At 44.8% G+C, this 21,271-nt stretch overlaps 1 protein-coding gene across 3 annotated transcripts in view; it reads right to left on the bottom strand.

Moving 5' to 3' along the window:
* Positions 1–11,129: 11,129 nt before the first annotated feature.
* SLC7A13 (solute carrier family 7 member 13) overlaps positions 11,130–21,271 on the bottom strand; it is a 147,402-nt gene continuing 137,260 nt past the window's right edge. For all 3 annotated transcript variants that reach the window (XM_029591621.1, XM_029591623.1, XM_029591622.1), the window contains exon 10: positions 11,130–11,455. In XM_029591621.1, coding sequence (XP_029447481.1) covers positions 11,361–11,455 — 95 coding nt within the window. In that variant the 3' untranslated portion in view covers positions 11,130–11,360. The remainder of the gene's footprint in view (positions 11,456–21,271) is intronic.

Here is a 21,271-nt window from a genome sequence, read left to right as displayed (position 1 = left end):
AGAAGTAATTTTGTAACTGCCCATATAGAATAAATGTCAATTACATGCAGACTTTACACCAATTTTATACTTTTACTTTGAAAATTATCCTAGAAAAACTGCTTGCACACATTTGTTTACAAATGCTTGCATCAACTGGCCCCTGAATATTCTTCCTAACTGCTTTTCATCTACACTAACACAATGGCATGCCATGTCTTATTTTCTCCAGTTCTTAATTTACTAGATTTTTTTAAAGTGTAAATGAATGTGTGTATAAACGTGATCTGATTGATCTAGTGTATTTGGGTTTTCAGAAGGCATTTGACAAAGCCCCTCATGAGAGACTCCTCAGGAAATTGTGAAGTGATGGGAGAGGAGGCAGTGTCCTGTTATGGATTGATAATTAGTGATGTCCATTAATTTAAAATGAATGTGCAAAATGTGACAAATAAGGCTGATTCGTTTCATTCGGGGCCCCCCAAATGAAATGAACCATATTTATTGCATTCATTTTAAAAGAATGCATTGGGTGAGATCCAAAGCAGGGGATGCAGCCTATGCCTGAGTGCAACACCAGTGCCTTGACCTAGTCCAACCCTCTGGCGCAGTATCAGATGAAGAAGAAAAGAAGAGGATGCTGGATGCATCGAAGCTGCTCTGAGGTCTGGGATCCGGGTCTGGGCCTGACCCTAGACTGAGGTCCAGGTATTGGGACTTGGCCTCTATGTCAGGCCCTGGCATTGGGCATGGATCTAGGCTGAGGCTCCAGCATCAGACCCAGTCTCTGGGCCAGGCTGTAGCATCGGACCTGGGCCCAGGCTCTGGCCTAGGTTGAGGTCCAGGCGTTGGGTCCCAGATTCTGGGCCAGGTCCTGGTGTCGGGTCTTGGTCCAGGATGAGGCACTAGTGTTGGGACCCATCCTCTGTGCCGGGCTGCAGTGTAGGATCTGGGCCCGGGCCAGGGCCCTAGCCTAGACCAAGATCCATGTGTCAGGACCTGGTCTTTGGGCCAAGTCCTGGCATTGGGATCTGGCCTTTGGGCCAAGCCTTGGTACTGGGCCTGGGTCTGGATCGAGACCCCAGTGTCAGGATCTGGCCTCCAGGCCGTGCCGCAGTGTCTGGCCTGGACTTGTGCTCTGGCTAAGGCTAAGGCTTTGCATAGGCTAAGGCCAAAACTGCAGTGACCTACCACGGCCTTGGCCTATGCAAGGCTGAGGTTTCAGCCTGAGCCTAGGCCTCACTGGCAGATCCCGACTGGAACAGGTAAATGGGGGCTGGGGGGGATCTTGGACCAGCATTTTTCTAGGTGAGTGAGAGGTTTTGGGAGGTTCCATTTTTTAGTTTCTGGCCATTTTTAGGGGGCAGATTTTTTAAATGTTTGATTTTTATTTTTTACACAAATAAAATGAGTCCAACATTCCATGAACCGATATTCATGGGGAAAAAACCTACCAAAAACCAATCGAAAAATGAATACTAATTTTTTTTCCCTTCTCACCTCTATTGATATTTGATAATGGGAAAGAAACAGGAAATAGAGGATAGGACTAAATGGTCAATTTTCCAAATGGAGAAAGTTCATAAGAGAAGTGCCCCAAGTGTCTGACTGATATCTGCGCTATTTAGCATATTCATAATGATCTGAAAAAGAGAACAGTGAGTGAGGTGACAAAATTTACAGATTACAAAAGAGCAGTGGATTGTGAGGAAATGCAAAAGAAACTTGTGAGACTAGGAAACTGGATATCTAATGGCAGATTCAGATTTCTTCTTCTATATGATCTGATTTTATTTGTTCTATTCTCCTACTGCTCAAATAAACTTATTTTCCTATGTACCTGGAACCATGATATACTGAATCAAAGTTTGTGTGTGGCTATTTGTGTAGGGAATAAGCTCCTGGGTTCAAGCCCCCAAGTATAATCCCAGTAATTATATTGGGTAAGCTCCTGAGGTAGTCCTGTGTGCATGCAGTCGATAAGCCCCTCAGGTAGCCTCCAGTGTAGACCTTCAGTGAGATTAGCCCTCCAGGTCAGAGCCCCTGGGCAGAATGTCAGTATGCATGGTCTAAACCCAGAACAGGGTGTGTGTGGAAGACAAAACTCCATTTCTAGAAAGAATGTATAAGAAAAGCTTGGAAAACTGAAAGTGGACAAAGCCATGGGGCTAGATGAGGTACATCCCAGGATACTGAGGGAGTTCAGAGATGTGCTGGTGGGTCCACTGAAAGACCTGTTCGATAGATCCCTGGAAAAGGGAGGGGTGACATGTGACTAGAGAAGAGCTGTGCTGGTCCTGCTTCACAAGAATGGCAGCACAGAAGAGGCTGGAAACTACAGGTCAGTTAGCCTCACCTTGGTGGTGGGAAAATTAATGGAGATGCTACTGAAGGAAAGGATAGTGACCTATTTACAAACTGGTTAGTTGCTGGACCTGAAGCAGCATGGATTCACCAGGAGAAGGTCCTATCAGACAAATCTAATTGACTTTTTTAATGGGGTGACTAGAGATTTGGATCAAGGAAGAGCGTTCAATAAGATTTACTTGGATTTCAGCAAAGCTTTTGATATGGTCCTGCATAGGAGGCTCATATATAAAATGAGAAGCTTGGGACTTGGCGCAAAGACTGTGGAGTGGACTACAAACTGGTTGACTGATAGGAGACAGTGTGCAATGGTAAATGGAACCTATTCTGAAGAGAGAATGGTGTTAAGTGGTGTGCCACAGGGATCTGTTTTGGAACACTTCTGTCATTATCTTTGTGAGCAACATTGCAGAAGGGATAGAAGGTATAGTTTGTCTATTTGCACATGATACTAAGATTTGCAACAGAGTGGACATACCTGAAAGAGGAGAGAGAAAGAAAAGTGACTTAAGAAAGATTGAAGAGTGGTCAAAGAATTGACAAGAAGTGCAGAGTCATGCATCTAAGGTGCGATACTCCAAAAGAACTGTATGTGATGGGGTGGTTATAATGTGATCTGAAGGTAGCAAAGCAATGTGAAAAGGCGATAGCTTAAGCCAGAAGAATGCTGAGCTGCATGGAGAGAGGAATATCCAGAAAGTATAAGGAGGTGATAATGGCTTTTGTACAGATCCTTGGTGAGGCTTCACCTGGAGTGCTGTGTTCAGTTCTGCAGACCAAATCTCAAAAAGGATAGTGAAAGGACAGAGGCAGTTCAGAGGAGGGCAACTAAAATGGTGTCTGTGGGGGGTGTCTGTATTCGAAGACTTATGAGAAGAGGGTGAAGGATATGAATATGATTACCCTGGAAGAGAGGAGGTGCAGGGAAGACATGATATAGACCTTCAGATTCCTGAAATGTTTAAATAATGCAAGATCCTCAAACCTTTTCCATTGGAAAGCAAACAGTAGAACAAGGGTGGGGTGGGGGGAGGGTGGGGGGGGGGGTCACGATATGAAACCCCAGCAGGGACAACTCAGAACTAACATCAGGACATATTTCTTCATGGAGAGGGTGATGGATGCCTGGAATTCCTCGTCTGAAGAGGTGGTAAAGATGAAAACAGTAAACAAATTCAAAAAAGCAACGAATAAACACTGAATTCCTAAAGGCTGGAGATGGAATGAAGAAAAGTGGGCATGGGGGTAACCTACGAGGAGCAGCAGCTACTACCCCTAGCAGAAGGCATGGGGATTACTACCCTTAATCAATTAGTCTTGACAAATCTGCAATACTGCTCTCTGCCTTTGGCAACTGGTGGCTGGGGGGGAGCGGGGGGGGGAGGGGGACAGAAAAAAAAAGGAGAATTGGATTTAGACAGCAGCTAATGCTAGGCCCTGACTTTTACAGTCTGAGGTACTGATACTCGGACATTAGGGGAAAAGTGCAGGACTGCTTCTACGGCCAAGTCTAAAAGCAAAGAATGTTCATTGTCTGAATGATCAAAAAGGCTGCTCACCCTATAAAAATATTGTTAGCAGAAATTTTGTTATGGGTTTGACAATTGCTTGGTTTTTTAAATTTTTATTTATTTTATTTTTATTGAATTTCCAAATAAACACAAAAATGAGATACATAACATGGAAAATATTCTCTTCATAATTGTTTACCACAAAGAAAAATTAAACATTAAATATCTCCACACATCTCTTAGTAGGAAAAGGAGAGACCAAGGGTTTTTCAGAGCGAAAAAGGGGAAATAAGAAAAAAGGAATATCTAGAAGTATCCCCTTAGCAGACTCCCCACAAAATACAATATTAGGAATGTGAATCCAGATAGGCTCTTAACTGAGAAGGCTCAAAGAAAAAATATTTAGAAATTTGAAAATAAAGTAAGCATTTACACGGATATCTTAGGCTAAATCTAGCACCTTGCCAAACAGCATCCTCTCTCACTAAGAGAAATTTATTTCGCCATTCTTGGGTGGACCTAGTTATGTCGGGATAGATCCAGACCTTCTGCCCATTAAATAATTGTAATTGGTTATGAAAAAAAAATCTCAAAACTGATTTTATTTATGAAACAAAAGCAAAAGTCACAAATAATGTCCTTCTTGTCTGAATAACAGTTTCTTGAGTAAGTTCTAGAATATCAGAAATGTTTAAAGAGGTATCTTGAGGTTGACTCCCAGGTGTTACATTCTTAGAAGAAGGAAAATAATACAGTTTTGTTACAGCTGGAAGTGCTTCATTAGGAAATTTGAGAATTTGAATGAGGTAATTTCTAAATAAATCCTTCAGATCCTTCAGATTTAGGTATGGAAAATTCAAAACCCTTAATTCAAAATTGTCAAAGAATTCTTTTTTCTAGATTTATATTCCACTTTTCACAGTGCTTCAAAGTGGATTACATTCAGGTACTGTAGGTATTTTCCTATCCCCAGAGGGCTTACAATCTAAGGCTTGGATTTATCAAAATGCACTAAATATCACATGCAATAGGAAAAGGGGTGTGTTTTATGGTAATAGACAGTTTATTGTAATTTGTGCTAATACCTATGCAAAGTGCTAATTTTCACACTTTGTGATAAGTGCTAGAATTGTTGTGCTTCCTACATACAACCACTGGGAGGACCATGTTTAATAGGTCTAAGCTCCCAGAGAGCCAGCCTAGCTGTCAGGGCCCTTCTACAACCACAGGGGGAAGAGAGAGAGTGAGCCTAGCCATAATGCCCTCATCCTAGGTCGGTATTTATATCTCTATAGGAGGCCACCTAGTAACTCGAGGTGAGGTTTAGGGATTAGTGTAGGGATTAGGGGCCACTTTGACATTCAAAATGAGACGTACGAACAGAACAGTGCTCCCTTGTGAAGATTTGATGACCTTCGGAGTGAGGAAACTCACCCAAAGATGAGATTTGTGCAATGTTCTCTCAACCTAGCTTGATGGACTCTCTACCTAGGTAGAAGGGCCCAGACAGCTAAGCTGGCTCTCCAGGAGCTTAAAATGGCAGGAACCCAGCCCACAAATCACACCCAAACTCCTCCCTTTTTTCTGATTTGCATTACACCATGTGTTATGGTGCTTTCGCAGGTGTTAAAAGGGCTTAAAGCATGCAAAAAGACCTTATAGCAATTTGATAAATAACCCCGTAAGTTTGTACCTGAGGTAATGGAAGGTAAAGTGACTTGCTCAAGGTCACAAGGAGCAACAGCAGAACTTGAATGCTGGCTTCCTGGTTTATAGCCCACTGCTCTAACCATTAGGCTACTCCTCCACTCCATATGTTCCAATTTCTTTGAGTAGATAATATCAGATTGAATCAGTTTACTCTGAACTGATTCTACAGACGACACTCTTGCATCCAAACTTTCATTTTAGTATCGAGATTTGTAATTTGTAATTCAATAACCAGCATCTTGGTATTAGTTTCCTTCAAAACTTGAGTTAAAGAATGTATAGCTTTCACTAACAAAGTTAAAGCATTCTAGATAGAGTCTAAAGTTATTACTGATGGCCTGATTAAAAAGGTTGCAAAGTTAGGCATACCTTGGGTTCATATTCTCCTGATTCTGTGGGGTTCTCATTGTTCATTTTGACTTCAGGCACATGTAGAACTTCCATGGGGCCTGTGGAATCCCACAACCAGGGATTCTCCAAAGGCGGCATCAAAAAGGTGTCCCTTCTCGGGGCCTCTGATTTTTGCTCATGGATTAGTTCTCTTACTGGAGACAATAAAGAATCCATTGGATTAAAATCAGAAGCTGTAAATGGTGGCACGGGTATTGCTGGCACACTGAGGCTCAAAGATGTCTCTTCTGCCAACGGAACTGGCGTTCGCACCATGCCAGTTTCCGATGCGGCTCCCCCCTTGAGTGCCTGCAGCAGGGGAGACTCAAAGATCGATTCTATCTGTACTTGTCTTGATCAGGTAACAGCGAAGAAGCTGATATTTCCCGGTCTAGCTTTTCTTTTAGTATGTGGCATGGTAGTATCAAAGGGAAAATCTTGAGGAATTCATGGAGAGAGCATCCGAGCATGTACTTCAGTCGGCCAACAGTTGCTTGGTTTTGAATGATAGTATTACTCCCCTTAACAGAAACATGGGGGAAACCTGCACAGAGCGGCAGTTACTATCCTTAACATAAGGCTTGGGGGTAACCTGCACAGAGTGGCAGTTACTACCCTTAACAGAAATATGGGGGAAACCTGCACAGAGCAGCAGTTACTACCATTAAGATACTTACTGGGCAGACTAGATGCACCAGATAGTTTGTTTCTGCCATCATTACTATGTTACTATGTTAGAGTACTGATAGGCTTTAAGTTAATAGTTTGAATAAGATCTGTACTGTGTTGGCAGGTTGCTAGTTTGTATGAAGGTCCTTTCTTGCTTGGCTGATGAAATTAAATGCCATATTGTGAAGTAATGTGAAGAATTGTTGAATGCTTTATAGTTTTTCATTACAGCTTTTTGGCATTCATTTTTTACTCTACTTTTTGTGTGACCCCTTCATTTTTGGAAGTTTATGTGTGTAAATGCCGTTTTATGTTAACAAAATTGACTTTTATGTGTTTTAAGTTGTACTTATATGCATAAAATAACATTTTATACCCACAAACCCCTGAAAATGAAGGGAACAAATGCACATTTCTATTATATTTATCCCTCATTCCACCTTGAATATGTGTATTCCTGCTCAGATCGTGCATGATGGGGTTGGGCATGTGTGGTTAGAAAATGTGTTAGCATGTAAGTGTAGCAGGAAGGGTCTAGCAAGCGGTTTTTAAAAAAGACATGTTTTGTGATCTCAGAAAAGATCATTCTTGTCACTTTTCCATATAAGATAGAGACAGTCCAAAGAAGAGCTATTAAAATGATGTGGAGTCAGTACCAAAAGCCCTTTGAATTGAGAATTAAGAATTTAAACATATATTCTAGAGCAGTGGTTCTCAACTCTGTCCTGGGATCTTCATAATGGTAATGCATGTGGCAAATGAATGTAAATCTATCTCTTGCATATTCATTGGGGAGATCTGAAAACCAGATGGTCCTTGATGAACAGTTGAGAGCCATTGCTCTAGAGGAGAGGGGAGAGAGTATGATATAAATAAGTGATTCTCAACCTTTTCAAGCCTAAGTTACACCTAATACCACCAAGCAGGCAGCATGGATATGGAAAGGACTCATATGGCCAAAAGAGCTAGGGAAGCACTGAAATCCCCATCAGTTTCTATTCCAAATTTTAAAACACAGGAAGAGAAGAGGCAAAAATATACATGAACTCATCACAATGGACCAGCTTCCACTATATTCAAGATAAGGGAGAAGTTGATGTGATGCAAGCAGCCGGCTTGGTTAATTACTTTGCCCTATGTGGCTTACAGAGCTCCTTTACTGTTACTGCTCACATTACTCAGTGAGTCACATCTAGTGCTCAGTGCACATTCTCTTCCCATCTGACTCCACCTGGGGATAAGACAGAGGCTGTAAAGACTCAAAAGGAGGAGGCTCAGGAGGGAGAAGATGAGGTGGTGCTGTGTGCTGCATAAAGCGGTGCCCAGCTATCCGCTCCCTGCAGGCTGCCCATTAACTACTACACTCCAAGACTGATGTTGTAGCTAGAAAGAGAAGGCATGAGTGACACATACTCTCAGAAAAGAACTTCTATGTGTTTAAGAGCTGCCGTGGTGTCTCTTATTGCTGTGAGATGCTGTCAGCAGAGCCCGGGCACGCAGTGGTGACTTTTCCATGGCACACCCGATCACGTATTAACTCTGGCATAAATAATGCACAAAAAAGCTCTAGAACAAGAAATCATGATATGAGGGTCAAAGGGGGTAGACTTAGGAGTAACAAGAAAGCATTTCTTAGAAAGTATGATGGATGCATAGAACAACCTCTCAGATAAGATGGTGGAAGAAAAATAGTAACAGAATGCATGAAAATATGGAATAAGCACAAGTTGCAAAGAATAGAAAGGAAATCCAGAGATTAACTTGGGTCTATGCCACTGCATCAGAAAGTAAATTGAATAGATTAGATGGATCTTACAGTCCTTATCTGCCAACTTATTCTATGTTTTTATGTGTAACATAAAAATTTCAAACGATATCTTTTTTTTTTTTTTTAATATTGGATACTTTATTTAGTGTGAAAATATTAGTCATAGAAATATAAACAGAGATGTTAGATGAAACCAATAATATTACTGAAAATTAAACTGTGTTTTTTACCTCTTGGTTATTGGACTTAGATCTATTGTTTTTCTTTCTTATTTCTTTTGTGTTTGCCCAGTTCAAATACTTTCAAAACCGTAGCACCTCCATATCAGGCCGATACAGTACAGTGCGCTCCGGTGGAGCGCACTGTACTGTATCGGCGGGCTAACACTGCGCTCCGGTGGAGCGCACTGTTAGCCGGCATTTGGACGCACGTTTTCAATGCGCTAGCTTTACCCCTTATTCAGTAAGGGATAATAGCGCATCAAAAACGTTCGTCCAACCCCCCCCCCCCCCCCAGAAACTAACATGCAAATGCATGTTGATGGCCCTATTAGTTATTCCCGTGCGATACAGAAAGTAAAATGTGCAGCCAAGCCGCACATTTTACTTTCAGAAATTAACACCTGCCCAAAGGCTGGCGTTAATTTCTGCCAGCACCGGGGAAGTACACCGAAAAGCAGTAAAAACTGCTTTTCTGTGCACCCTCTGACTTAATATCATGGCGATATTAAATCGGAGGCCCCAAAAGTAAAAAAAAAGTAAAAATTAAAAAAAAATAAATTAAAAATCGGCCTGCGGGTCAGAAGACGGTTGCTCAATTATGCCGGCATCCGTTTTCCGAACCCGTGGCTGTCAGCGGGTTTGAGAACCGACGCCGGCAAAATTGAGCATCGGCTGTCAAACCCGCTGACAGCTGCCACTCCTGTCAAAAAGGAGGCGCTAGGAACGCGCTAGTATCCTTACAGCCTCCTTTTACTGTGGGCCCTAATTTGCATAGGCCACCCTCCTGAATTGCGCGCCCAGGAGAGTGGCCTGTGCGCGCGCCAGGAGAGCGGGCACTCACCAGCTCTCCTGTATGTGAGAGGAGAAAATTTCATATATTGAAATGCCAGACTTGGTCAATGTTATTGGTCATGTCTGGCTTTTCCTGCATGCAGGGCCTATCTTTGTGTGGACATACAAAAGTTGATATTCAGCTGTTGGCAGTTCACATAAGTATCTGGCTAAACTTAACTGTACTTAGATGGCATATTATTCAGTGATGTGGCTGTGTTCAAATGTACTTGGATAAATCAAAGTTATCCAAATAATTTACCTGAAAACTCAGAATTTCTGGGTAATTATCTGGATAACTTCACCTAACCCTAGAATTCTCCTGATTTAACTGAATCAGTTTTACCTGGGTAATAAATTTCTCAGGTAAAACATAGCTGGCAAGGCAGGAAGGATATTGAAACCTCAGGGTTTGCCCGGGTAACTAAGAAGTTACCAGGAAAAACTCCTTTGAATATTGACCTCATAATTCGTAAGAATGCCTGATATGCACCCTATTAATTTTTCTATTTAATTAATTCAAATTCTTTAACTTACCTCCTCTTAACCAAATTCAGGTTGAGAATGTAGGAGAGGTTCTATTCACAAAAGTAAAAGCACTAAAAGTATAAAAAACAACCAATACACAGTATGACATTCTAGATAGCTTCAATTCTATTTGCAGTACCTTCAGATGTAAAAATTAGTATGTATCAAGACATATTCAAAGCTTTTCACTTGTAACCAATTTGGAAAAATATTCTGGAATACAAAACAGCCCAGTCGCTCATTCAGAAAAATAAAATATGTTTTCATAGTACACCATCCTTCCACTGCACACAGTCAATACTAATCAGGCTTAGGCTAGTGATAATTACAAATTGAAGCACAAGGAAAGATAAAGAGAACAATTTCATGATTTGCAATATAAATGATAGTGATTGAAACCATTGTGTTGTCATGTAAACAATTGGCAACTAAGGAGCTATCAGTCCAATATCCCAATTAGCTATCATTGTACCTAATACTCAGCTATAGAATTTTGTAAGAATCAGACCATCAGTTCTCAAGACAGGATACACTGAAGTTGTTTCCCATGCATTTCTTAAAGCCAAATCGTTATATTTGCCCCCTCTTGCACCCCTCCCCAAAATCACTCAGCATCTCTGAAAGGCCCCAATGCAGGGCCTACCAGCACAGAAAGTTTGGTTCAGCCTTGCCTAACTATTTAGAAATTGAAGATTTATTTATTTATTTATTTAACAGTTTTTATATACCGACCTTCATAGTGAATAACCATATCGGATCGGTTTACATTTAACAAGGGTATAAAAGGAGTAACAAATTCAAATGAGCGAAAGATAAACAATAGGTAGGAATAAGTCAAAGTTACAATCAACAGGGAGAGAGAACTTGGAAGCTTGCAAGCAAGCTGGAAGGAAGGTAAGGCCGGAGATAAACCAGTGATACCCTAAGCGTAAGGTTACAAGCTTGAACGCCTGACAGAAGATGGTGGTAATGGTTGGTGATAAGGGGGAGTTGGGGGAAGACACACACATACAAACATACAGTACTTGACCATCTGATAAACGTCTGTTCCTAAAGGACTGAGGTTAAAAAGGGCGTTTTTTATCATGCATTTTTCCCAAAGATTTAGATGCAGGTGCTACAGAAAATGTCTCTTTTTACAGAAATGAGAAACTATCAGGAGAATGAAATGTCCTTTATTTCCATAAATTACAATAATTCAAAAGGGAAGAATCAGACCCAAATATATATTTTTTTTTAAAGAGAGAGAGAAAATACAAATCCAATATGATTGTTCAATAAACAAAAGTGCAAAAACATCAGACTGATGTATAATGTGGTCATTTGGTGGGTTGGTGTAATCAGATTCAAAATGAAGTCATTATGTGTTTAACTGGCCAACCAGATCTACTTGGCTTTACTGTTTTTCTTCTGCTCCATTTCAATATCCAAATCTGTCAGACAGCAGTTGCACAGAATCTGAACATATATTGTTGTAGTAGCTGGAAAAAATAAACAAAAAATGTAAAATCATTATGCACACAATAGAATGTTTCTATTAGTTTTTAAGTAGGAGGACTAATTTCCTTTGTTTCAAGTATTTGCCTTTGTTTCTTTCTTGGAGTCAAAGATATTTGTAAATCTCTAGACTAACTGGCTGAAGCTTCATAAGTGTTTTCTTTATCTGGATCATTACAGGCAAGTACTCAAATGCTGGTTCTTTGAAGAAGGGTTGTCTTGATGGTCTGATGTTTTTTTTTTTTTCCATCAGTTTCTGTGGCCTAGAAATCTGTAGGAACTTCTACTTGGATTTCTCTTTTGGGAGAGAGAGTGCTTGACTTTCTTCGTGAACTACCCCATAGCTCTAGAACCTGATATTGGTCAAAATAACAAATTGTACGATAGACGTGGTTGAATCAATCTGGATTGAATTAATTTGAGCTATTTCCCAACTGGAGGGGGAGAGGAGATACTGGGTTATGATGAATACTGTATACTCTGTTAATCAGATGGGCAGAAAACCTTGCCATATTCAAAGAATATCCATCTAAGAAAGTTAACCAGATAAACATATCCAAATAACTGGGCTGGAATATTCAGTGGTTGAATATACCCAGATATGTTTGAATTAGCCAGTCTAACTTATCCGGCTAACCTACCCCTAAGTTTATCAATTTGCTATAAAATTGTGAAAAATAGTGCCTGCAATAAAAAGAGGTATGGTTAGGGTAATTTTCCTGATACCACATTGCTATTTTATTGCAACATGTGTTAAATTTATTGCTCCTGCAATATTTTCACATTGCTTTTTGGGCTGCTGCTGCTGGTGAGAGAGAGAGAGAGAAATAAGGCTTCCATATAAGTAAACTAATTATACCACTGTAAGAGGAGCAACTAGTAACACGGGGTCAGGTTTTGGTGGTGGGCTAGGTTTTGGGGGGAAGTTTTACATGCACAGTCAGAGGTATGAACAGCACAGTAGACATCAGTGAAGATTTTATGTGATTTGGAGTGAGGAAAGCTACACAAAGATGCAATTTGTACATTGCACTTTTGACCTAGCTTGATAACAGCTAGGTAGAGAGTGCATCAAGCTAGGTCGAGAGTACATTGTACAAATCTCATCTTTTTATTCCTTTCCACTGGAATTGCTGGTGGGGCCTTAGGAGGAGGAGTGTTGCAGTCACCGGCGGAGCTGCACTGAAAGGGAGAGGAGCACCGTGGCCAAACGGAATCGCCAGTGAGGCCATAGAAGGAGGAGGAGTGCTGCGGCCATGCCAAGTTTGCCAGCGCAGCCTGAGTAAGAAGAGCAGAGCTGTGGACCCACCCAAATCGCCACTGGGGCCTTAGGAATGCTACAACCCTGCCAGAAAGGTCAGAGAAGTTTAGGTGCTGTGGCACCACCAGCGACTCCAAAGGGGCCTTAGGAGGAGGAGCGAAGGGTTCTGCTCTGCAGTAAAAGCATAAGGCCAGAACTGGAACCTGAGTGGGCCCCAAGAAGTCATGCTGTTGGCTGCAGGGACTGAAGAAGGAGAATACAGCTGCTGTTTCAAGGATGTGTGTGTGTATGTGGGAGTGAGTGAATGAGAATATGAGCATATGAAAGTGAGAGGGAGCGTGTGTGTGTGTCTAAGTGAAAGAGCACATATGTTTGTGAGAGAGAGAGCATGCGTGTGTGTGTGTGTGTATAAGTGAGGTAGAATGTGTATGTGTGAGGAGAAAGTTTGTGCGCAATAACCCCCTTCCTTTCTCCCTGCTAATCCATGACAATTTCAGGACATCTGGAAATCAAAAGTTCCCAGGTATGGAAAACAGGGATTTTTTTTTATAAAATCCTTAGTTTTAATTATTGGCTGTTATCAAGTGTCTGTTTTGAAATATTTTATTAGTGTTTGGAAAATATTTATCAGTTTTTAATTATTGAATATTATTCTATTCTTTAGCTATTTTGAATTATACTTTTTACTGGTGTGGTTTTACTAGTATTGATAGAATTTATATTTCTTGATTTCATGTTTTATGAGGCATAGTAATGTTTCTTTATTTTCCATTGTTACACTGCATACAGAATTTGACTTGTTGCAATTTCCAAGTCAGTTTTTGCCTGCATGTTTCTACTTATATTTTATGGTCTCTTTATTCTGTTTTGAAGGTCTAACTATGTTCTGTGTGTGTGACTGAAGTGAGGTATTCAACTAGAGTGCAGTTTCTGTGGAGGGATTTATAGCAGCTTAGCTTATTTTGTTTTCCTAATAGAAGGTGTATTTGTGTTTTAGGGCATCTTAGGATCGTGGACCCTTGGGCCGGCTGTGGCTGTGGGTATCGTGCTGTGGATGCCCACAGTGGGTGTAGCAGCCGGCGGGCGGCGCTGAAGAGAGGCTTCGGAGACGGCTTCACCACTGGAAGCCCGAGGTCTCCCCAGGAGGAGCCCGTAGGGACCTGGACCTCTTAGTCTTAGGTGGATCCTATGCGACCAAGGATCAGAAGAGCAGCTTGCCGAGGTAATCCAATGAAGAGATGGCACCCAGGAGGTCAGAAGAGACTTCACCCTTGGAAGCCCGCGGTCCCCTCTGGAGAAGTCCGTGAGGACCCGAGCCGCTGGGACTTAGGAGAAACCTCCGGGCGGGTGTCAAACAAATACCTGCGGCAGTGGAAGAGACGAAGCCGAAGGCCAGGAGCAAGCCAAGGTCGGGAGCCAGAAGTCAGATGTCAGATGCCAAAACCAGGGACGGAAGCTGAAGCCGGAGTCGGAGAACGAAGCAAGGTCGGGAGCCAAGAATCCGATGTCGAATGCCAAAACCAGGGACGGAAGCAGAAGCCAGAGTCGGAGAATGAAGCAAGGTCAGGAGCCAGGAATCAGATGTCGAGAAGAAGCAGGAACCGGGAACAGGAAGCACAACTAGTCACAATGAAGAGTCAACCTCATTGCAAGGCCCTGTCCTGGTCAAACTGCAGGGTTTAAATACCCTGCAGCGTCTGATGTCATCCGGGACGTCCACTTCGTTTTTCCCGTGCTGGCCCCTTTAAAGGTCCAGCCCCCGGGCACGCGCATGCCTAGGGGGCGGGGCCAAGCGCGTCGGGTCAGCGGAGTCTCCCTCACACAGGGAGAGCTGCGGCAGGACGCTGGTTGGGCCTACCTGGCTGAAGAGGAGTCCGTGCGTGCTGGGCCGGCCCCGAGGTAGGAGGAGGGATGGGGCATGGCCGGGTCCTATAACAGTACCCCTCCTCTATGCCCCTTCCCGGGGGTCTGGGCTTAGCAGATGAGCCAAGTGGAACTGACAAAGGAGGTTTTTGTCCAGAATGTGAGACGAAGGCTCCCAGGAATTCTCCTCTGGGCCGTACCCCTCCCACGAGAGGAGGTACTCTCACCGGTGACGGTGGAATCTAACGTCCAAGATGTCTTTCACAGCATAAGTAGCTTCCTGGTCGGCTGTAGAGGTGGCCGGTTCAGGAGGTGGGGCGTGAAATGGGGAGAGTACCACAGGCTTGAGCAGCGATATGTGGAAAACATTATGGATCCTCAGGGTGGATGGTAGACTTAGCCGATAGGTCACTGCCCCCATGTGCTCCACCACTGCGAAAGGACCGATGTAGTGGGGAGCCAGCCACATAGATGGAATCCGTAACTGAATGTTTTTGGTACTTAACCATACCTTCTCTTCCGGGTGGAAGAACGGAGCAGGTCGTCATGACCTGTTCGCGTATTCTTTAGCCTTGGCAGCTGTCCGACGAAGTTTCTCTTGGGTGAACTGCCAGAGGTTGCGCAACGGTAATGTCAGCGGCAAAGGCAATCTAGGCCTAGGGCTCTTTCCGTAGACCAACTGAAAAGGAGACAGGTTGGTTGCAGAGTGTTTGTGGCGGTTGTATGAGAACTCTGCCCAGGGTAATAAAGTGACCCAGTCATCTTGAAGGTCTCCAAAGGCCTGAAGGAAGGCCTTTAGAGTTCGGTTGGTACGTTCGGCCTAGCTGTTGCCCTGGGGGTGGAAGGCGGTTGTCAGATCCAGTTGCACCCCGAATTTCCTGCAGAGGGCCTTTCAATACTTTGCCATAAACTGGGGACCACGGTCGGAGGCAATGTGCGAAGGGAGTCAATGTAGTCGGAAGATATGCTGCGTAAAGAGATTAACCAACTCTGGCGCTGAAGGCAGTTTGGCGAGGGGCACGAAGTGAGCCATCTTCGAGAAACAGTCGACCATGACCCAGATCACGGTCTTTCCATCTGAAACAGGCAAATCTACAATAAAATCTGTGGATAGGTGAGCCCAGGGCTCCGTAGGAATGGGTAGCAGCTGAAGGAGCCCCCAGGGGCATCCATGCAAGGGTTTCTGCCGGGCACAGGTAGGACACGACTGAACATAGAGTCGGACGTCTTTCTTGACCTGTGGCCACCAGTAGAACTCCGTCAGAAGTTCCAGGGTCCTGGCTATTCCTGGATGCCCAGCGGTCAGGGAATTGTGGGCCCACGCTAACATTCTCCTATGGGATTGAGAGGGCACCACAGTCTTACCCGCAGGGGCCACCTCAGATGCGGCCAGAAGAACTTTGGCCGAGTCTAGGATGTACTGAGGTGGGTTGATGGTATCTTTTGTCTCTGTCATGCATGAGAGAGCATCTGCTCGGACGTTCTTGGATGCCGGTCGGTGACGGAGGGAAAAATTGAAACGGCTGAAAAAGAGTGACCAGCATGCCTGCCGTGGATTAAGGCGCTGGGCACGGCACAGATACTCCAGGTTCTTATGGTCTGTGTAATCGACTACTGGGTGCTGGGCCCCCTCCAACCATTGACACCATTTTTCGAAAGCTAGTTTGATGGCCAGTAGCTCTTTATCTCCTATGCCGTAGTTCCTCTCTGCAGGCGAGAACTTGCGTGAGTAATAGGAACATGGCAGTGACTTGCCCTTATTGGACAATTGGCTTAGAATGGCCCTGACAGCTATGTCGGAGGCGTCGACCTCCATGATGAAGTGGCGTTGGGGGTCGGTGGTGGAGGCAGGTGTCTTGGAGGAATGCGTTCTTCAATTCCTGAAAAGCTCGTATGGCCATCGTTGGCCAGTGCCTGGCATCAGCCCCCTTTCTGGTGAGGGCCGTCAGCGGGGCCACCATCTGGGAATAGTGTGGGATAAATTGCCGATAGAAATTGGCAAACCCGAGGAACCGCTGAAGCGCTTTGACTCCCACCGGTTGAGGCCAATCTTTAATGGCCGTGACCTTCTCTGGGTCCATATGGAACCCTGTGGAGGATACAATGTTCCCAAGGAAGGGCAGTGATTCTTGCTCAAATTGGCATTTCTCAAGTTTCGCATACAGTTGATTATCTCGCAGTTTCTGTAGCACTTGACGAACATCGTGACGGTGCGTCTCCAAGTCCCTGGAATATATTAGTACAACGTTAAGGTAGACAATTACAGAGGTATGAAGCATCTCCCTTAGGACCTCATTCATGAGGTTTTGAAAAACCGCCAGGGCATTGCAGAGACCGAAGGGCATGACCAAGTATTCATAATGGCCATCCCTTGTGTTAAATGCGGTCTTCCATTTGTCACCTGGACGAATCCTCACCAGGTTATAGGCCCCGCGGAGATCCAACTTCGTGAAGACCTTGGCTCCTTGTAGCCGATCCAATAGTTCTGGGATCAAAGGTAGGAGGTAGCGGTCATGCCGCGTAATGCTATTCAGGCTGCGGTAATCGATACAGGGTCGAAGGGACCTGTCCTTCTTACCCACAAAGAAGAACCCGGCTCCGGCCGGGGAATTGGATGGTCTGATGAACTCTTGGTCCAAGTTTTCTTTGATATAGGCGGACATGACCTGAGTCTCCGGGAGCAATAGTGGGTAAACCCATCCTCCAGGTGGTGTGGTGCCTGGGATCAGGTTGATCGCACAATCGAATGGCCAATGCTCAGGAAGCAGTTGGACCTTCTCTTTCGAGAACACGTCTCGAAAGGTGTGGTACTGGGGTGATACCGCTAATGGTGTTGTCAACAGGGGTACCAGCGGTCGAGGCCAGGCAGACAGACACTCAATAAAGCAGGTCGGGTCTCAGGACATAATCTGGAGGGAGTCCCAACTGATCAAGGGAGAGGGCTTCCGAAGCCATGGCAGGCCTAACACGACTGGATGTATGGATTTTTCCAGGACGAGGAATGAGATCTCCTCGACGTGCAGGAGACCGGTGCGTAGTAGTGAGTGAGTTCGAGTGGAAATGGTTTCCGGAAGTGGGGTCCCCTGGATCGAAGATACTCGTATGGGGGTTTCTGAGGTTGGACCCCAAGCTGGAGTTGCTGTACCTGGTCCCATAGGATAAAGTTCCCCCCGGCTCCGGAGTCTATCAGGGCTAGGGTGTCGAAGTTCCCGTCCGGGAGGACCAAGGTTACCAGCACGGTACACGGGGAGGCGGAGGTGATGTTGCCTAGAGTTAACTCCCCAATTGACTCTAGATCCGAGCGTTTCCCGGACGTTTGGACAGCGGGCAAGGAAGTGCCCCTTGCCCCCACAATATAAACACAGGCCCTGGGCCTACGCCTTCTCCTCTCCTCTTGGGAAATGGGCCCCCTGCCCAACTGCATGGGTTCTGCATCATTTGGCCTTGGGGAGGCAGGAGGAGAATGCCTGGTTCGAGGAGGCGTGGTTCTGGAGCCCCCAAATCCCCGAGCTGGTCTCCTCTCCCGGAACTGGTGTTGGATGCGGTGGTCCACATGGCCAACCAGATCAATATCATTCAGGTCGTCCGGGAGTTCTCTGGCCACCAACTCGTCCTGAAGTCATGGAGAGAGCCCCTCCAGGAATATGACATGCAGGCTATCGCTTCTCCAGTTCAGCTCGGCAGCAAGGGTCTGGAACTCCTCAGCGTACTCCGCCAAGGGACGGTTACCCTGCCATAGCTGGAGTAATTTAGATGCAGCCATGGGTCTGTGGGAGGGCTCATCAAAAATCCGTCGGAAGGACGTGACGAATTGAACCAAGTTGGCTAAGCGGGGATCCTAGCGCTCCCATAGGGAAGAAGCCCAAGCCAAGGGCCTCCCATCCAACAGGGAAATAATGTAACTCGTTTTGATTTGGTCGGTGGGAAATTGCGTTGGCAGCAGGTTGAAGCGGATATAACATTGGTTCAAGAATCTGCGACACATTTTCACGTCCCTTGAGTACCGCGAAGCTGCTGGCATCTGTATGGGTGCAGAGGGCCCTGCATTAGGGATGGCTACCAGTACAGAGGAACTGGAAGCAGCGGCTCCTTCCACCTGGTCCGCTGACCTCTGCACAGTTGCCACCAGCAACTGTTGAAGCAAGTTTGCTGCTGTTACAACCTTTGTGCGATTCCTGGGATGGCTTTCGAGAGGTCCGCCGGGTCCATGGCCTTGCAAACCATTAGGATCGTGGACCCTTGGGCCGGCTGTGGCTGTGGGTATCATGCTGTGGATGCCCAGAGTGGGTGTAGCAGCCGGCGGCGCTGAGGAGAGGCTTTGGAGACGGCTTCACCACTGGAAGCCCGAGGTCCCCCCAGGAGGAGCCCGTAGGGACCCAGACCTCTTAGTCTTAGGTGGATCCTATGCAACCAAGGATCAGAAGAGCAGCCTGCCGAGGTAATCCAATGAAGAGATGGCGCCCAGGAGATCAGAAGAGACTTCACCCTTGGAAGCCCGCGGTCCCCCCGGGAGGAGCCCATGAGGACCCGAGCCGCTGGGACTTAGGAGAAACCTCCAGGAGGGTGTTGAACAAATACCTGCAGCAGTGGAAGAGACGAAGCCAAAGTCCAGGAGCAAGCCAAGGTCGGGAGCCAGAAGTCAGATGTCAAATGCCAAAACCAGGGATGGAAGCTGAAGCCGGAGTCGGAGAATGAAGCAAGGTTGGGAGCCAGAAGTCAGATGTCAGATGCCAAAACCAGGGATGGAGGCTGAAGCCGGAGTCGGAGAACGAAGCAAGGTCAGGAGCCAGGAATCAGACGTCGAGAAGAAGCCGGAACCGGGAACAGGAAGCATAACTAGTCACTCCGAAGAGTCAACATCGTTGCAAGGCCCCATCCTGGTCAAGCTGCAGGGTTTAAATACCCTGCAGCGTCTGATGTCATCCGGGGAGTCCACTTCGTTTTTCCTGCGCTGGCCCTTTTAAAGGTCCAGCCCCCGGGTGCGCGTCAGGTCGGCGGTGTCTCCTTGTGCAGGGAGAGCCGTGGCAGGATGCTGGTTGGGCCTACCTGGCCGAAGAGGAGTCTGTGCAGGCCAGGCCGGCCCCGAGGTTGGAGGAGGGACTGGGGCACGTCCCGGTCCCGTAACAGGGCTGGTGTAATGCTTGCAATGTTGTCTTTTCATAGGTAGGGTGTTGCTGTCTGAATGCTGGCTGTTAGTGCTATTCTGATATAGAAAGTTTATTGTATTGTAATTCTGTTTTCTCCTGGCTTTCTGAGGGCCAAACCCATGCCCATGGTGTTTTATAATAGGCGGGCCGATAATGAAGGCCGAATCAAAAGGTTCAGCCAAATGACATCCCTAGTGAATAAGTCTTACCTCTGGTCTGGTGCATGAAGCTGATAATGGATAAATAATTTGTACATGCTAAACAATAGTTACATGGAAAATGACCTAAGACTGATAATTTTTGTTTGATAATAGAAATGCCTTGGGAAATTTTCTCAAAGAAAGGTAAAACGCATCTCAACTGGTTGGAAGAATCTTTGGGATGTTGAAGAAAGAGAAAATCACGATTAATAAAAAGTGCCCTTTTATATACTCGCTTAATAATATGGCATGGGTAGCCTTTGGTTTGGAAGCGAGCTGACAAATGGTGTGCTTTTGTAGTAAAGTCATCTTGTGAGGAGCATAACCTGCATAATCTAAAAAATTGTCCCTTTGGGATATTATCCTGTAGGGACAAGGATGTTGGCTGCTCTAGTGTAAAAGGGTGTTGCGGTCAGTGAGTTTGCTGTATAAGGTGGTCTAGTCAAAGTCAGTCATAAAGAGAATTTTCAAAAAAGCTATGTGTAACTGATATAATTGGTGCTCAAATTGAAGATTGGGATTACAGCTGTTAAACCAATCCAGAAACAGAAAGAATTGTATGTCTGTACCGGTCCATATAAGAAAAATGTCATCAACTTAACATAATCATAGGGGAAAAAGTTTTTGAAAGGCCGAACCACAAACAAAGTCAGATTCAAATTTGGCCACGAACAACAGGCAATGGAAGGGGCTATTGTTCTCTTTCTTCAATGTCTCAAAGATTCTTCCAACCAGTTCACATATATTTATTTAGACATTTTATATAAGGTTGTTCTGTATTTAGATCCCAACAGTTTTGACATTCATAGTTTACTCAACAAACAAAGAACCTAGATTTATCATTTTGCAAGAATAGCAAGCTACACATGCACTTTTTTGAGAGAGGAAGAGAGCGAGAGAGATCAAACCTCTAGGATGGCACCCATATTAGTCAACTATGTATACCACTGTAAGAGGGGCAATTAGTAACTCAGGGTGAGGATTTGGTGGTGGCCTAGGTTTTGGGGGACACTTTACATGCACAGTCAGAGATACGAACAGCACAGTGAAGATTTGATGTGATTTGAAGTGGGAAAAGGTACACAAAGATGAGATTTGTACATTATACTCTCAAGCTAGTTTGATAGCAGCTAGGTAGAAAGTGCATCAAAATAGGTCGAGAGTACATTGTACAAATATCATCTTTGTCTATCCTTTCCTCACTCCAAATCACATCAAATCTTCACTGATGTGTACTGTGCTGTTCATACCTCTGACTGTGCATGTAAAAAAAAATCTAGGCCGCCACCAAAATCTTACCCTGAGTTACTAGTTGCCTCACCTACAGTG

This window comes from Rhinatrema bivittatum, chromosome 2 (assembly GCF_901001135.1).
Source record: "Rhinatrema bivittatum chromosome 2, aRhiBiv1.1, whole genome shotgun sequence".
NCBI lineage: Eukaryota > Metazoa > Chordata > Amphibia > Gymnophiona > Rhinatrematidae > Rhinatrema > Rhinatrema bivittatum.
The sequence above is the reverse complement of the archived record's forward strand: the minus strand, read 5'-3'. Positions and strand labels throughout refer to the sequence as shown.